The sequence below is a fragment of the Muntiacus reevesi genome, chromosome 14 (genome assembly GCF_963930625.1).
Source record: "Muntiacus reevesi chromosome 14, mMunRee1.1, whole genome shotgun sequence".
NCBI lineage: Eukaryota > Metazoa > Chordata > Mammalia > Artiodactyla > Cervidae > Muntiacus > Muntiacus reevesi.
In genome coordinates, this window is record NC_089262.1 from 32,285,326 (window position 1) to 32,303,251 (window position 17,926).

The 17,926-nt window shown below is 33.4% G+C and overlaps 1 protein-coding gene across 3 annotated transcripts in view; it reads left to right on the forward strand.

Annotated features, from left to right (window-relative positions):
• The window catches only part of NIPBL (NIPBL cohesin loading factor), a 195,769-nt gene that overhangs the window by 123,296 nt on the left and 54,547 nt on the right, over window positions 1–17,926 (forward strand). For all 3 annotated transcript variants that reach the window (XM_065905643.1, XM_065905642.1, XM_065905644.1), the window contains 8 exons: window positions 3,815–3,997; window positions 8,378–8,575; window positions 8,818–8,889; window positions 8,986–9,075; window positions 10,653–10,756; window positions 13,572–13,658; window positions 16,286–16,517; window positions 17,348–17,499. In XM_065905643.1, the coding sequence (XP_065761715.1) occupies window positions 3,815–3,997; window positions 8,378–8,575; window positions 8,818–8,889; window positions 8,986–9,075; window positions 10,653–10,756; window positions 13,572–13,658; window positions 16,286–16,517; window positions 17,348–17,499 (1,118 nt within the window). The remainder of the gene's footprint in view (window positions 1–3,814; window positions 3,998–8,377; window positions 8,576–8,817; window positions 8,890–8,985; window positions 9,076–10,652; window positions 10,757–13,571; window positions 13,659–16,285; window positions 16,518–17,347; window positions 17,500–17,926) is intronic.

Here is a 17,926-nt window from a genome sequence, read left to right on the forward strand (position 1 = left end):
TTTGATGATTCAGCGGATGTTGGCAATTTGATCTCTAGTTCCTCTGCCTTGCCTAAAACCAGCTTGAACATGTGGAAGTTCACGGTTCACATATTGCTGAAGCTTGGGTTGAAAATTTTGAGCATTACTTTACTAGCGTGTGAGATGAGTGCAACTGTGTGGTAGTTTGAGCATTCTTTTGCATTGCCTTTCTTTGGGATTGGAATGAAAACTGAGCTTTTCCAGTCCTTTGGCCACTGCTGAGTTTTCCAAATTTGCTGACATATTGAGTGCAGCACCTTCACAGCATCATCTTTGATGGTACTCCTCTATAATATTGGTAGCTTACTGGTGCTACAATTTGCCTACCTAAAATGTTTTTTTTTTTTTTTATGTTTTTTATGACATAAAATTAGGAGGTTTATGTGAGTTTCCTGGTTTGTTTCTGCATGTAACTGGCTTTCATTGTCTGAAACTTCAATCCTAAAGAGTCCATTGATTGGGGTTGTTTATTTTAACCTCAGGGTTGTTTCCCTATTTAAAAGAACATACATAACACAGTGTTCAGTTTCAGTTCAGTTGCTCAGTCATGTCCGACTCTTTGTGACTCCATGAATCGAAGCACGCCAGGCCTCCATGTCCATCTCAAACTCCCGGAGTTTACTCAAACACTTGTCCATCAAGTCAGTGTTAGTTATTAAATTAGTGACTTTTTGGGACTTTTAATCTTTTGATAACTTCTCATTTTAATAATCCGGTAAGTGTCCTAGTGTGAGTGATTTATACTGGGAATTCAGGATTGCTAAAATGTAGCACACCTAAAAGTAAATCTTTTCTTTAGCTTTAATAGAGCCAGAAAATAAAGATGCAGTATATCCAATGGAATATCCATCTACAGCAGTGTGGTGCCTCACCAAATTAACTTACACGGCATTATCCCTCAAGCCAGTAACTTAAAATTTTGTGGTGATTCAAATAACCTAATTTAAAGCATAAAGTAGTTGACATGAGAGAAAAGAGGTGAGAAAGATAATCATAAAGGATCCACAGTCTCAGGGTTTTAAGAACAGATAACAAATAACAATAACCTTTAAAATCATCAACATATTAAGATGTAGCCAGTGAAACCTTGTTTTTGCATTATTTAAAGGACTATTTTCTAATTCAGGTAAATGATCATAACCAAGTATGTTCTAGCGATCATTTACAGTACTCACTGTTTATTCATTTCTGTTGAAACTGAGTCAGTTATCCAATCTTCAGTGTGTTAAAGATTCTGACATAGAAATGTCAAGCATTTTATTGCTTACCCTACATAATCAAAGGACCTTGCTGAGTCAATTTATAAAGTGTTTTATGAAAAGGAAGAAATACAGAAAATACACAGATCTGTGAAATAGGTATATCTGTTCAAAATAAGGCAGTCCACTTTTGGAGGACAGTACATTGAGAGACATTAACCATTGCTGGATCTTTCTTTTTTTAGTTGGATCATCTTTAGAAATGAAACACGAAGTCTTTAAATTGTGTTGCTGTAACTTTCAGCTTTATGCAGAAGTTATAATGATGTACAGAATAGTAGAGCTCTTAAATCTGATAGTATTGTTTTTAATTTAAGGAATTAGAAATGGTAAACTACAATGAATGATCTTTGTTACCTGCTTTATGAGATATAAGGCATAAATTTTCCATGTTTGGCTATTGTGAATTTTTTTTTTTTTTTTTAAAGAAAAAATGAAGAGAGCAAACTCCCTGTTCTTGGGATATAGTGAACCATTGTAAAGAGAGAGCAAGTACCCATATATATCTTAACCCTTGATTATTTATTGTATATTTATCTGCAGAATAATTCTATGATATTTTATCAAGTCAGCATATCTTTGTGAATGGAAATTTTAATCTTAAGTAGAACATAACAGTTAGTCAAATCTGCTTCTTCAGAAAATCTCATGATGAACTAAAAGCCAGATACTTTTTGGGCTATACATATTTATAAATCCCAAAAAGTTATGTTTCATGTAGTACAAAAAGAATTTCCATCTTTTAAAAATTTGGAGCTATCTTCATTTGTATCATATACAGCAATTCTGAAACTATAGAGGTGGTACATCTGTAAGTTAACATAAGAAATTGTGAACCACAGAGTCAGAACTCAGTTAACTGACCATTTCATTTACATACTTAATATTATAGATCATGTAGAAAGGGGAAAGTATATACCAGAAGACATGATCTTTCCATTAAAAAACCATTTATTTAGTTAGAGGTGTTCAGAGCATTAAGAACTTATAAATGTGATGAAGAGTATGTTCACCTTGGCAGTGAAGATAATGATGATTCAGAGCTGAAGTTGATTTTTTTTACCTCTACTAATATTCTGTAAAGTGAACTTCACTGATACAGTACATTTAAATTAAGAAAGAGCAAGGGAATATTAAATGATTTGAAAATGACATATATAAGTTAAATTCAACATTAATATGTCACAATTCTAAGCAATGAAGCCTTTGGGATTTTACTAGTCATAAGTTTTACATCTTTGTTGGGTAAATTGTTGCTATTCATGTATTTGGATGAATAGAAGTTATCAGTTACTGAAATAACTCCTTCATGATGAATAAAAAGATTATTTGTCATTTGAGACTGATAGTTTATGTTTTATCTTCTTAAATTATTAGTGTTGTGTGTTCTTATGATGTTTAAACTGTCTTAACCAGTACCTATTTATTTTTGGAATGATTTATATTTAATCTTTGCATAAGCACTAATATCATTTGAATGTTATGGTCTTAATCTTGATTATAGTTACTAATATCCCTGCTGTAAACCACTAAGGTACTCTTTGCTCCCAGTTCTTAAAATTTAGGTGAGACATCATTTTTATACTTCTACTCAAAGATTTACATGGGTAAGTAAAGTAAGTTAAAATTGTCATCTTTAGTAGTCATCAAGGACAATTTATCCTGAGTAAATAACTTAAGCTAGTTCTACTTTATTTTTAAGCTCGCAACAGGATGTTAAGGATTGATTTCTTCTTAGCAACTGTTTGTATGTTTGTGTATATGTGTGCAGGATTAAATAGTAAATGTTATGTTAATAGTTCTAATAGTATTGTATCCTTTATTCTTTCATGGAAAAATATGAGTTTATTTCATAACAGATTTGAATTTACCCTTTTTAGTTGACATTTATATTTTAAAATGCTTTTTCCTATTTATCTTGCCTTTCATGTTCCTGGTATCTTCAGTTAAACACATATTTTGGTTTGGCTGTTTGAGGAAATTTTCTGTAATACTAAGGGTATTCCTGTGCCTCTCATAGACAAAGATAGGTAAAAGCATAGGAAATTTTGTCCCAGCCACCATACACAACCACCAAGATCCTATAGAGGAGAATGAGGTGACAGGTATCCTCTCCAACTCTTAACATTTATACCGAGGGATTGATTACTTTCAAACTTACTGCTCCAGAACTCTTAAAACAAATTTGAGTGCTACCAAGAATGTGAGGTATACACCCTGCTACAGATACACCTGAAAATGCAAGTAGGTCTCAGTCAGTGCAAACAAATGAAGGCACTAATTACATCAAAAATTGATGATATAACTACCCTCTATTGCTGTGATAGCAATAGTTGTTAAAAGTTGTTTATGATGATAATATGTGTAAAAACTGCATTATCAGTTTAGGTTAAGACTAATTATAAATGTGTTTTATTAAAATACAAATGTAACTTAGAAAACTTACATAAATATTAATATTTCATTTTGTGTTTAACAGTTAAAATTTCCCTTTTATCTTCAGATTTATGTTTTTTCTTACCTTTTATTAATAGGTAGTATAGATCAATCAGTGTTAAAAGAATTACCCCCTGAACTCCTGGCAGAAATTGAATCCACCATGCCACTTTGTGAACGTGTGAAAATGAATAAACGCAAGCGTAGCACAGTTAATGAAAAACCAAAATATGCTGAAATCAGTTCAGATGAAGATAATGATAGTGATGAAACTTTTGAATGTAAGTATCACATAAGTTTATTATTACTTTAGAATTAAAAAGCAGATTGATGTATTTGTTTCATTTATAATTTTTTGGGTTAGCAAGAGAACAGTGATCTTAATAAACAGTATAGCAAGTTTTTTCATTATACTTAAAATATGTGTGAAAGATGAGATCAGTTGGCACCAAGAAAAAAAAATTTTTAATGAGTTATAATTAGTGTCAGGTAACACAGGTATGTTTCTATATGCATTTAGCAAACATTTATTGAGCTCCCACTATATGTTAGGCAATGAGAATAAAAATAGAGCAAGTATGTGACCCCATCTTTGAAGAATCTTCAGTCTAATGGGGGAAATATGTAAACAGTTGAAGTACAGTGAGGAGTACAGAAATGATGATAGTAAATCTAGGGTACTGTGGGAGCACATTGGATTAATTGGATTGGCGTCAAAATTATACTGGGGTTCAGAGAGCACTTACTGGAAGAGGTGACACTAGAGTTGAGTCTTGAAGGACACGTAGGAGATAGCCAGATGAAGAAATATTTTAAACCATACTATCACTAAATTATGAATGGATTAGCCACATTGCCAATTATCTGTGTGGTTTGGACCTGGCTTCTCCTTTTTGCCCAGCTGTGTCCTGGAATTCCTCCCTTGTTTCACTGTTTTCCAGAGCTGGCTTCTTCACTACACAGCTACCTCTCTACAACACTGTGACCACCTGTCTTTGCACTAGACTTGCTATACCTCGCCTGTCTTCCTACTGGTCCACTGAAAAAGTTCTTCTCTTTAATCCCTATCTTCCTTCTACTGGAGCAAGAGAATTGAGCCTAGCCAAGAGGGGTCAGCAACCTTGTTTGACTTAAACGACATTCAGTGGAAACAGACTATGGGAGATCTTCACTTGTGTGCCAACTGACTTAGTCATTATGACCAAAAGAAGTGGGAAGACCACCAGTGTGTTCTACCTTTTCCACCTAGTATCTGTAGATTGAGGTGTGACAAGCAAGGGCAGGAAGGACAGATGCATGCTGCCATTTTTAAATGTATTGTTGTTGATGGAAGCCCTTCACCTCCAAAGTTTTTGATCAATGTTCATTTACTCTGATCTTCTCAATATTGTGAGCTCTTGAGCTATGAACAGTAGACTCTGAATACTGAACAAATCTGAATACAGTTTTAAAATTGAAATAAAATACAGCAAAATTAATCTGACATTTAATTATATGTATAATTGTTATTGTATTATAATGAGATGTATTTATATGCAGTATATTTCAATGGCTAAAGCTAATACGTTTTTATTATAATTAAATATTTTGTTTATATGGGAACATATGGTCTGGGAAGGGAGAGGAGAAAGGAGATCTGGTGGCCCAGAAACTCACTGCCCTTTATATACATACCTCTGCTTCACTTTCCCGCCCTCCCCCTGACCCCCACCCATTTCTAAAGGGAATGACTAAGGAGTTCCTTAATTGCAGACTGATTTCAAGTCACACTTCAACTCCAGTTAATTGAGAGTGGCTGCCTGCATTGCTAAGCTGATGAGAATTCTGAAGCTATCTCACAGTTAAGTAAAAAGGGTAGCATAATCAGAAAAGCCCATCAAATGGAAAATAGAGGAGAGCGCCTCACGTGCCTCATGTTTGTCGTCACCGCAGCCGCTGTTCTCTTCTTTCCTTCCTATGATAAGAGATGTTGTCTCATGGGAGCACATCATTTCATCTTAAAAGCCATGAATCTCATATATATGTCTGAGGATATTGAAAACTAATATTAGTTAGAGAACCTGAGCTTCAACTTCTGCTTGGGAAAAGAGGAGTGCCTCTGGGTTTTTCAGGAGACCTTAGAATAGCTTCCTGTTTTTTTGGGGTTTATTTCTATACAAGTAACTAGAAAAGTTGACGCTCTGGCCACTGTTTTGAGTGATGAAAGAATTCTAGTTTGTAGCTGTCATAAACAGTCAAATTGTCATCATTATACCATAGCAAAAAATTAGTAAAATGGAGTACAGTACAAAATGTGAAAATATTATGAGAACTTAAGTGGCAAGCATTATGCTGCTTTGAGGGAGAAAGATGTTTACAAAACAAAATTTTATTGCAGTTCAATCAAATTGGTTTACTAAAAATCTAAAACTAAGGAAATAGTTTTGTTGAAAGATAGGGGGAACTATTGAGGGTTCACTTTAAAAGTTGGGCCACACAGATTTGGATAGTCATGTACAATTATAAAGTCACTTGGTTGTGGGGGAAAAATGAGGGGAGATCTTAAGATGCTAAAGGGGCACATAGTAGAAATTTAGAAAGGGAGCATGGAAAAGGCCCAAGTCATATTTTACACACCCTATTGAGTTCTGTTGAGTTCTTCCCCCTACTTTTTCCAAGATGACAAGTGATGTAAGAATGGACAGATTAATCATAATAATTTGGGGTCCTGATAGAACCTTGTTTCTATATACACTGCTTCATAGAAGTTGAATTTTTTCCTCTTAATTTGCCATTCTATTTTTTTTCCAACTATCTTAGTTTAATGGATGTGAAACAGAAATTTCCAAGACCTATGAAAATTACCACCAATACAGCATATTATTGTTGTTTAGTTACTCCGTCATGTCCAACTCTTTGTGACCCCATGAACTGCAGCACACCAGGCTTCCCCGTCCTTCAGCATTTTACATCTACTTGCTAACTATAAAATTTTTCAAGCATTTCCTACTCGTAGAATTGAAGGCTTGAAATAGATTTCTGATGAAATTAAATAAAAACTCTTAAGTCATATTTGAGATCAAAGAATACTACTTTCTGAATGAACTCGCTTGTTAATTATCATTCTTCAAAGTAAGTATTATGTTACTTTTTGAAAAAATATTTAGTGAATGCTATGCATAAGCAAAAGGCTTCCCAGGTGGCACTAGTGGCAAAGAACCCTCCTGCCATTATAGCAGATGTAAGAGACACGAGTTTGATCCCTGGGTCGGGAACATCCCCTGGAGACGCGCATAGCAACCCACTCCAGTGTTTTTGCCTGGAGAGTCCCATGGACAGAGGAGCCTGGTGGGCTACAGTCCATGGGGTCACAGAGTTGGACATGACTTGAAGTAACTGAGCACGCATAGACATTGCTTATCCACACATAAGACATTGGCACAAGTGTAGATAGAGTACATGAACCAAAGATTGGCATCCTTAAATCTAAGCCAAGTAGAGGAGTAGGGACTCAAGCAACAGTTTCGTGTGAAGAACTTGGGTATTGGTCATAGTTAAGGATTTAAAATAGAAGCAAGTCACAAGATAAGCAAAGGAGTCAGGTTCAGGATGACAGACTAGAAAGTAATTCACTGTCAGCAACAAGTGGTCACTTCAGCAACCAGTGTGTGATCACAGGATGTAGAACACATCAGTTCTCTATCCTGGTTTTAACTTGGTTCTGTTATATGCTAGAACAGATGTGCTAAATATTTTTCACTTGTATTCCTTCCAAGTCTCACTGGACAGACATTTTTAATCAGTCTTTCTTGCTGAAATATGGTGCTTTGTCTCAGGGCTCAGAATTATTCTCAACATTATGCTCTGGGCAGCTACTACCAGTTGATCAGAGTTGATGTGTCAGATGAAATCTGTTTGCCAGTTCTGCCTAGAGGCTCCTGTCAGTACTGGTGATTTTAGCAGAATGCTTATACCTCTGGAAGGATGGGGAAGGGATTGAAGGTAACATACATAAAATGCTTATCTGGCATGCATAAACTTAAAAGCTGTCTTTTTGGGTTTAAGCAAGTATATTGTTGGAGAACTAAATTCAGCGTGTGGGTATTTCCAACTATACAGGTTTATTTTGTCTTTGTATTGGTAGCTCGTGATGTTAGGTTATCAGAGTCTGTTGAATTTATAGCTATGTTGTGGGCTTAACTTGGCTGTTAATTGATAGTATACATGGTTACCCACATTCTGTAACAGTTTCTCAAAAGTTTATTTTTGCTCCAAACCCCACTTCTACCAGCATTCCAAATGTTTTAAAGTGTTTCTGGTTTTTATCAAATTCTAGATAAAGTTTGTTTTATATGCCTTAATTAATCCTGAATTTTAGATATTATTGACTCACCAAATATCTCTTTAAAATGAGCAGTGTGGTTTAATTCCCAGAATATTCCTATCTATATTCATTAGCAAACCAAGTTCATGTAAAATTTTCTAAATCTAGATAAATGCTAAAATAAGTGATACCATTTCTGTACCATAATTTATATTTCTGGTTAATCAGAATGACTCAATTTCCTAGTCTCACACAAATGAAGACTTGCCCCCCCCCCCCATGTGGTTCATTTTTAAATTACAAGTTTTAACAGTCTTTTAAGTGAGGTAAATTATTTGTCATGGGGATTTGCTTCTAGCCTCTAGGAAACGACATAAAAAAGATGATGATAAAGCTTGGGAATATGAAGAGCGTGACAGAAGAAGCTCTGGGGATCATAGGAGAAGTGGCCACTCTCATGAAGGAAGAAGGAGTTCAGGTGGTGGTCGTTATCGAAACCGAAGCCCGTCAGATTCTGACATGGAAGATTATTCTCCTCCTCCCAGCCTTAGTGAGGGTAATTCATCAGTGTCAATGGATTTCTTACATAAGCAGATGTTAAATTTAAGGTTTTAACTTTGAAGAATTTTTATACCTTTTTATGAGCTAATTAACAACTCCTAATTTTTAATCAAGACAAAAGTTTGTATCAGCAGTGATTATTGTTCAAGTTTTTAATTAATGTTCAAGAAGAAAGTAAACATAGAAGTATTTTAGGTTGTTATTACTGCATTTCAGTATTTCTTCTTGTTCATTTAGTTGCTAGGAAAATGAAGAAAAAAGAAAAACAGAAGAAGCGGAAAGCTTATGAACCAAAACTAACACCTGAAGGTAAAATTTTAGTTTGTCTTTATTCATAGTCATCAACTTCAATTTTCTACTTGGAATGTAGATGATTAAGTTTTGTATTTTTTTCTTCCTTTGCAGAAATGATGGATTCTTCAACTTTTAAGAGATTCACAGCCTCAATAGAGAATATTTTGGATAACTTAGAAGATATGGATTTTACTGCATTTGGTAAAATCATTTAAAATATATTTATTTACCTCTAAATATAAACTCAATTTAAAATCTGTTTATTTACCTGTGTGTTAAGCTTTCTGCCAGTTATTCTAGTAGCTTCAGATGGATGATCTGTGCTCTTAAGTTGAAATCTAGTGTGGCATCAAATCTAATCTGTGTTATCAAGTAACTGAAAACATTGGTATAAAATTCAAGTGTTAAATTAGTTTAGTACTAATAGTGTTTTAAGAGTCCTGAGAGTACAGCTACCATAGTAGATTAGAATAATTAGGGAAGCCTTTATGCAGATGAAACTTGAGTAGGCCCTAGAGAAGAAGGGTACTAGTATTAATGGAGCAAAGATGCAGAAATGAGAACCTACTTAATTTATTCTAAAAGACAATATTTATTGAATAATTACTGTTTGTCAGTAGTATGTTAAGTGCTAGAGATGCAAACATAAATACACCAGCCCCAGGCTTTATGTATTTATTATGTACATATTCCGTATCCAATGTGGGAAACAAAATTGTAAAGCAATTAGAATACAGTAGGGTTAATGTAATGTTGTGTTACATTTATAATATCTATGGGTCACACCTACAGATCTAAAAAATGTTAGGTTTATTTTTTTTAAAAGCTGCTTACATTGTTTAGACCTGCTCTCAACAATTTTATGCCACTTTCAGTAGCTACAAACTCTAGTGCCTAATTTATACAAAAACTAGTTGGAGTACAGTAATTCTAGTGTGAGTACATCTGTTTAAAAATGCATTAAAAAGTATATTAAGTATTTGTTTTTGTGACAGTTACTTGTGTAAGTATCATTAATGCTTTTCCTGATTACTTAGAATATCCACTTCATCATTTCTAAAACTTCAGAATTTGTGCTGGAAAACTCTCTTCCATGTCATTTAAGATCCCAACAGGAAGTCATACGGCATTCTCAAATTAAGATAATTTGAGTAGTTACTTACAAAGAGACCGAGATTACAAAGATAGGGGCAGAATAGAGTGGAAACCCAAAGTTAACAGACTTGGAACTATTACCACCCCTATACCCAAAGGAGCAAGTGTAAAGAGAAATCAGCAGAACTCAGTCAATAGGAAAAGAAAAAGTTTTAGAATAGGTTGCCTTGTAAAAACAAGTGTTCTTTTGGTCAGAGGACATGAGCAGCTTGAGGAGACCTTGCAAGGAAGGAGTCGGGAATATAAATACCCTGACCTCACTCTCCTTCTCTTTGATCTTCTGACAGGGCACCCCACTGGCTGAACCCAAACAGAAGCCAGAGGGCATGGGAGACTGTTGATGTAGTCCATACAGGTCAGCCTGCTGGGGCAGAAAGTTTGCTTGAGAAGGGTCATAAAGTAGTAAAGATATCTATCTCCTCTTCCCATCTTAGTCAGAAGTCTAATTGTAATCTTTGTCCTCTTTTATTCAGGGTTTGCTTGAGGTTTACAGAGGTCTCATAGGATATTATTTTTGTTTGTTTACATCTGTTTGTATATATGTAGAAATTTTATTAACTAAAGCTAACTATTTTGAGCTATTTATTTTAACTAAACTATGTATGTTTGAATTGGTTTTTCAGGTGATGATGATGAAATTCCTCAGGAACTGCTCTTAGGAAAACATCAGCTTAATGAACTTGGCAGTGAATCTGCTAAAATTAAAGCCATGGGTATAATGGATAAGGTATCTCACTAAAGTAAAATTTATAAATTTACTTACTATCTCATGTTTGATATTAAAGTTTTAAAGGTAAATTGCAAAGTTTATATAAAGTGAGTAATGATAAAAAGACAATTCATTGTTTCTTTCTGAGAATCTGACAGAATTATTTCTTTAAAAAATGACAAGGCTTGAATCAAAGGCATATTTTGCAAATTATTCTAAAGAAAAATAATTTTTGCATTCAAAGTGACACAGTCCTGGATTTTTTGTCACTGTTTATTTTTTCATTGTCTCAAATATTTAAAGTATTTAAATGCAGAAATACACTAAATTTTTCTTTGACATTTCCTTTAGTCATTTACATTGATTGAAAGAGTTAAGCCATGGTTTTAACACAGTAATTGTTGGGGGGGTTTTTTGGTTTATTTTATTAAAGTATAGTTGATTTACAATGTTGTGTTACTTTCTGCTGTGCAACAGAGTGATTCATTTATACATCTGTAAACATTCTTTTCCATTATAGTTTATCACAGGATATTGAAAATGGTTCCTGGTGCTATACCTTGTTCCTTATATGTACTATATTAATAGCTTGCATCTGACAGTCCCATACTTCTAGTCCTTCCCTCACCTACCACCTCTCCCCCGTGGCAACCGCAAGTCTATTCTCTGTGACTGTTAACACATTAATTGTTAATAAGTGCAGAATCTCATTGTTGTAGACTTAATATTAACTTCTGTGGGTTGTCTTTCCTATGAGCTGTCTGTTGCCAAGTAGTCTCATTGCACTAATGGAATAACAGAAATTTTTTTCCTTAGTAATACTTCAAACAATAGTGACAGCATCAAGGATTGACTTCCCATAATCTTTATGAGCCAGCAGTCACCCCCTAAACTACTGCATGATTACTATGCAAATACAGTTTCCAAAAAAAAATCCTCTTTCCTCCTAATCAGGCTCCTCTTTTACAAAATTTTCTACTGTTAGTTTGTAATGTAAAGATAATGATTTGTTCTCCAAGCATAGTAAAAGATTTAATGAAAGATTATATTTATCTGAAGAATTTGTTTTCTCAAAAATTAAACTTATTTATTTAGTTTTAAAGTAGACTGGAAAATATTTTAATATTCTTTCCAAAGTTAAAATATAATTAGCTATTCATTTTGTATTCATTTATATTAGTTTCAGGAGTTCAGTGTAACAATTTAATATTTGTGCATATTGGAAAAGGATACAAAGTAAATCTAGTTAACATGGCCATGCACAGTTACACTTGCATTATTTTTTTTTATTATGAGACTTTAAGTTCTGTTCTCTTGACAACTTGCAGGTAGAAACTATAGTATTGTTACCTATATTGATCATGCCTTGCATTACATTCCCAGGACTGACTTATAACTGGGAATTTGTACCTTTTGACCACCTTCATCGACTTCACCCACCCCCCACTGCACACCTTTAGCAACCACTAGTCTGTTCTTCGTATTTATAAATTCTTTTTTTCTTAAGATTCCATATACAGTTGAGATCATATGGCATTTGTTTTTCTGTCTGACTTATTCTGTTAGACTCATGCCATCAAAGTCCATGCATATTGTTGCAAATATACACACACACACACACCACGTTTTCTTTATCCATTCATCTATGAGTGGACACGTTGGTTGCTTCCATGTCTTGGCTATTATAAATAATGCTACAGTAAAAATGGGGATGCGTATGTTATGCGTATGTTATGAAGTTAGTGCTTTTGTTTTCTTCAGATACGTAGCTAGAGAATGGAATCACTTGATTATGACAGATTGGTTTTTACTTTTTTAAGGACTCTCTATACTGGTTTTCCATAATGGCAGCACCAGTTCACATTCCCACTGACAGTGCCAAAAGTTTCATGAGTTAGGATTTTAAAGCTATACAGACATTTCACATAATTACCCAAGAATTAATGTACTATTGGTTCACATTGATATTACTGTGTGCAGTGAGGAATATATTGATTTCTTTTGTATATACAAATATGGCATCAGTTTTCCGAAGTGCCAATGCCCCGTTTAGGTTTTATGTCATAAGTTCTATAGTGTTTCTATTTCAAAATATATATAGTGTTTCTGTTTCAAACAAGTGCATTTACTGAGCATTTTCGAAGCATGGATAATTTACGAAAAGTTTCAGTAGTTTAATCTATTGTGAAATTATCTAAAGCAATATATTTGGGGGAAATTTTTTCTATTCACCAGTATATAAATAATCAAAATATACCTGATGTCACTTACTCTGTTGATCCTCTCATATTACTTTTCTGACTGATTCCATTGAGAGTCCTAGCTACATGATAGGGATCTAAAAGGAGACTTAGTCAAAGGAATGGGTAATAGTGACTTCCTGGTAGAACCTCTACAATGACTACTTTAAATACAGAAAACATTATTTGTAAGAAATTAAATAGGTGTTTTTAAAAATAAAAAATAAACAGGTGAAATATTTAGAGAGTGTGTGTGTGGGTGCCTCTGTGATCGTATGCATGCTCAGTGTCACTTTGATAGAGCAGAGGGCCAGAACAAATTCAGTCTTAACTAGCTATATGGTAAGATTTGAGTTAGAAACATACATGTGTGTCCATTCTGTTTGCTCTTCTTTCAAAAAAAAGTAATTAATTCTGTACATAATTCAGATTTGAGTGGAGGAACTAAGTGAGAAAATTTTATTTTTCCACTCTTTGAGCGAATGTTAATGCTATATAATCCATAAGCTAAGGGGAATAATTGTACAGAATATTTCTTGAATAATTTACTATGTTTACCAATGATCGATAAAAGAATTTTTGCTTCTGTTTAGCTTTCCACTGACAAAACTGTGAAAGTCCTAAATATCTTGGAAAAGAATATTCAAGATGGGTCAAAGCTCTCCACTCTGTTAAATCATGTAAGTTTAAGATCTATATTGTTAATTTTACTCTTATTAAATTATACAGTTTTTCATAAGCAACTTTGATTTATGGGGAAAATTCCAAATTTTATTAATTTGAACTTGTTGCCACCATTTACTAGTTCACATTTAGCCTTGCAGTTAGAATTTGATTCTTAGTAGTTTAAAATTAATGTTGCTTCTGCTTCTGCTGCTGCTGCTAAGTCACTTCAGTCGTGTCCAACCCTGTGCGACCCCATAGACAGCAGCCCACCAGGCTCCCCCGTCCCTGGGATTCTCAAGGCAAGAACACTGGAGTTGGTTGCCATTTCCTTCTCCAGTGTGTGAAAATGAAAAGTGAAAGTGAAGTCACTCAGTCATGTCCGACTTGTAGCGACCTCATGGACTGCAGCCTACCAGGCTCCTCCATCCATGGGATTTTCCAGGCAAGAGTACTGGAGTGGGGTGCCATTGCCTTCTCCAAAACTAATGTTACACATTATCAATTGACAGCTTTGATTATAAATAAGTATGGTGACAGATTTAAATTCATTCAGTTCAAAGGATCATTCTTTAATCTTACATTATGCTCTTCCTTTTGTAAGTAGATGACTCTTTAAAATGTCTTTTCATTTATAAAATGTTGGTAGGAAGTAATTCTTTTTCTTGACCTTCCCCGGAGAACTTAATAGTTGGAAACCATATGGTGATTTCTTAATGTATCCTAAAATGTTAATCCTTATGTATTATTTTTATATCTAGCTCAAATATTTGTTGAAAGGTTGTTTCATCAATTAATTCATGTAACCTGCTTAACAGTGTCTGGTACATTGTAAGTTCTCAATAAATGTTAACTGCAGCCGTCGTTACATTTTAGTGTGCTTTATCAAAAGCAGTAGCAATATGGTATAATAATGATTTATATAAACCGTGGTCTGCCTTCCTAACCTTATAGCAGATTTTCAAAACTGTATGTGCATTTGAATTGATCCTGGTGTCTCTTTAACAATTAATAAATTCAAACACTAATGTGTATAGGAATTTAATGTAAGAGATAAGAATTTAGGAATATTTTGAGTGAATGAAATCTATTTTTAAATGACTGGTAATAAAAATAGTATATTATAGAAAATTTTTAAAACAGAAAAGGGTCCAATTTTCATCTAGCAAGAAGCACTGGTAGCAAGTATTATTGATAGATAATACTTCTGTTCTCATATATACATACATAGTGTATATATTTAGCACATGAACTGGATTCTATCTCAGAAAGGACGTGTTCTTGATGTTTTCAGAAGGCACAGGAGTGCTAAGTGATTTACATGGAATTTAGAAAAGTAATCTCAGGTGGTATTTCTGTGGTCTATTAAATATATCCATATTTTTCCAATGCCCTTTTAAAATAATTTTTGAATCATATAAACCTAAGGGATTAGAGAAACTATAGTGACAGTATATTGGTTGGCCAAAAAGTTTGTTCAGGTTTTCTCATACGATATTACAAAAACCCAAATGAACTTTTGGGCCAAGCCAATACTACATCTTTAGTCTTACAAGTTTTTTTGTTTGTTTGTTTTTTAATACTTTGGCAAGAAACTGTGGTAAATAGCAAGAATCTAGAGTTCAAAGTTGTGGAGAACTTGCTGATTCACTTTTAATGAAATTATTTTTATTCCTGAAAACCTTAGCACTTTTTAGTGTGTTGCTTTTAAGCCTTAATGTTTGACATGAGTGATGAACCTCCCCAACTGACTATTCCAAATAACAGTTTCAATATCAATTTTCAATATCAATATCAATTTATCTTATTTTTTAGTGGGTATATAAGTATTAAAATGAAAGAAAACTAGAGATGGAGTTTTTTGGCCTTAGTATAAAGCCCTTCTCTGCTTTACATATATTATGCTTTTATTAATTCCTCTTCTCACTGTTACAGACTTTCAATAGCATGCATTTGAAAATATTCCTAGACTATAAAGTTGATATCTTATAACTAAGGATGTGATAGAAGGATTTTCACTTTAAAAGTAAAATTAAAGTCACTTTTTACCAATTGTAATGCATATTGCTGATGTGTAAATTAAAATGTAGTATGTCAGTTGTTAAATTATCTATTTTAGAAAATAAACTATCTTTTCAGTAGTCTGCATAGTTACCACTTTTTAATCTGTTTCAAAAATACAGTTTTATTGAAAAATAGGTATTAGAAATGATTGAGTTGGTAACATCTTACTTACAAGTCTATCCCAAAAATTGAACGTAACTAAAACTTTGTAATTAGGATGTCACTTAATGGTGAAATTAGAAAGTAAGAGTACATTATGTTTCAAAACATTAACACAAAAATCATACCTAACATAATGTAAGTGTTTGTACTTCACTCCTGATACTCTTTAAATAGACACACATCAAAACTCTTACCAGGTTTTCCACCATGCATGCCCAGTCACTCAGTCAAGTCCAACTCTGCAACCGCATGGCATTTTCCAGGCAAGAATATTGAAGTGGGTTGCCATTTCCTGCTGTAGGGAATCTCACTGACACAGAATTTTACAGTGAAGGTCATATGTATTATAATCTTTAAAAAATATTTTAACCTATAAATGTGTTTATTTCCATTTCATTAACAATGTGCTGTTTTACAGAATAATGATACTGAAGAAGAAGAAAGGTTATGGAGAGACCTTATTATGGAGAGAGTGACAAAATCAGCAGATGCCTGTCTTACAACTATAAACATCATGACATCCCCTAACATGCCAAAAGCTGTATATATTGAGGATGTAATCGAAAGAGTTATACAGTACACTAAATTTCATTTGCAGAATACACTTTATCCTCAGTATGATCCTGTTTACAGATTAGATCCTCATGGAGGTTGGTTTGCCGTTTTTTGCTGATAATTTTTTAGTTTAATATCAAAATTACCTGTAATATAATTTTGCCATGTTGGATGGTTCAGAATGCAGTGACTTCAAAATTGCACCAAAATTGCTAGATTATAAAATTGTACTAAACACTGCCCTTCATTTGACTGGAATATCGAACTTTTCCAGTCTGGTACTTGTTCAGTTGTAATTTCTTTAGCAACTGCTACATATAATAATAAGTAATCTTACTGGTCTGGCAATCTTAAATAATGTTAATGTTCACTTCTGGTTCCATTTAGCACTACCCCCTAATTTTGCCTAAAATATTATCTACAAAATGGGTTGATTAAAAATGTATATTCTTAGCAGTTATCCTTCAATAAAAAATAAATTAATTAAAAAAGTATATTCTTTCTCTTATTATCTTTATAAATGAATCAAATATATTAACATGTTTATATTTGAAGAGAGGAAGGCAAACTTGAATCATGAATATCCTAAGTTAATTATCTGTGGTTTAATTATTGCAAGTTGATTTAAGGGGAATATAATCTTACTATCCTACTCCAGTCAATGGGAAAAAAAAAAAGAAATTTATACTTAAGATACAAGAATTTAATAGCCATTGAAAATCTGTTCTAACAATGTTGACTTTCTGAGTATTCCCTAGAGAATAATTTTCTCTTCAATAAATAAATAGATTTGTTTGCCAAGTTATATTTATATATAGGGAAGAAAAAAAGATGTGTTATTTTAATTCAGGAAGCAGTTTTATTGCTATTAGACATTATTAAAAGTTGACATAAGCCTTGTTTTGATTTTTTTTTTTCATTTTAGGAGGCTTATTAAGTTCAAAGGCAAAACGGGCTAAATGTTCTACCCATAAGCAGAGAGTAATAGTAATGCTTTATAATAAAGTTTGTGACATTGTTAGCAGCTTATCAGAACTACTAGAAATACAACTTCTAACAGACACAACAATCCTTCAGGTAAGTTTTTTTCAAGCATTTTCCATATTTCTAGACCAAATAATTTAAGGATAAAGGACCCAGTTGGGTTCAGTTTAACCCTGATCGCTCAATAATAATACCAGTACTACATTAAGTTTTTCCATTCTGAGTATATTATATCTACATGAAAGAAGTAAAAGTCTAGGGAAGTTTTAAAAAGAAGCACTTGGGGCAGAAGAAAGGTGAATGTAGTGTAAATTCTAAACTCTAAATTATTTGAAAGTTATGTGATCATTTCCTTTAAAATATGTTAGGATATTTCTTCCATAATAGTGAATTATGTTTCGTTTTTTGCATTCCTGTGACATTTATCAGTCTAAAAGTTGGCAGTTAGAGGAATGGCATCTGAGAAGGAAGGTATGTACTAATTTTCTTGATGATGAAAGGGAACAAAGGAAAAACTAGG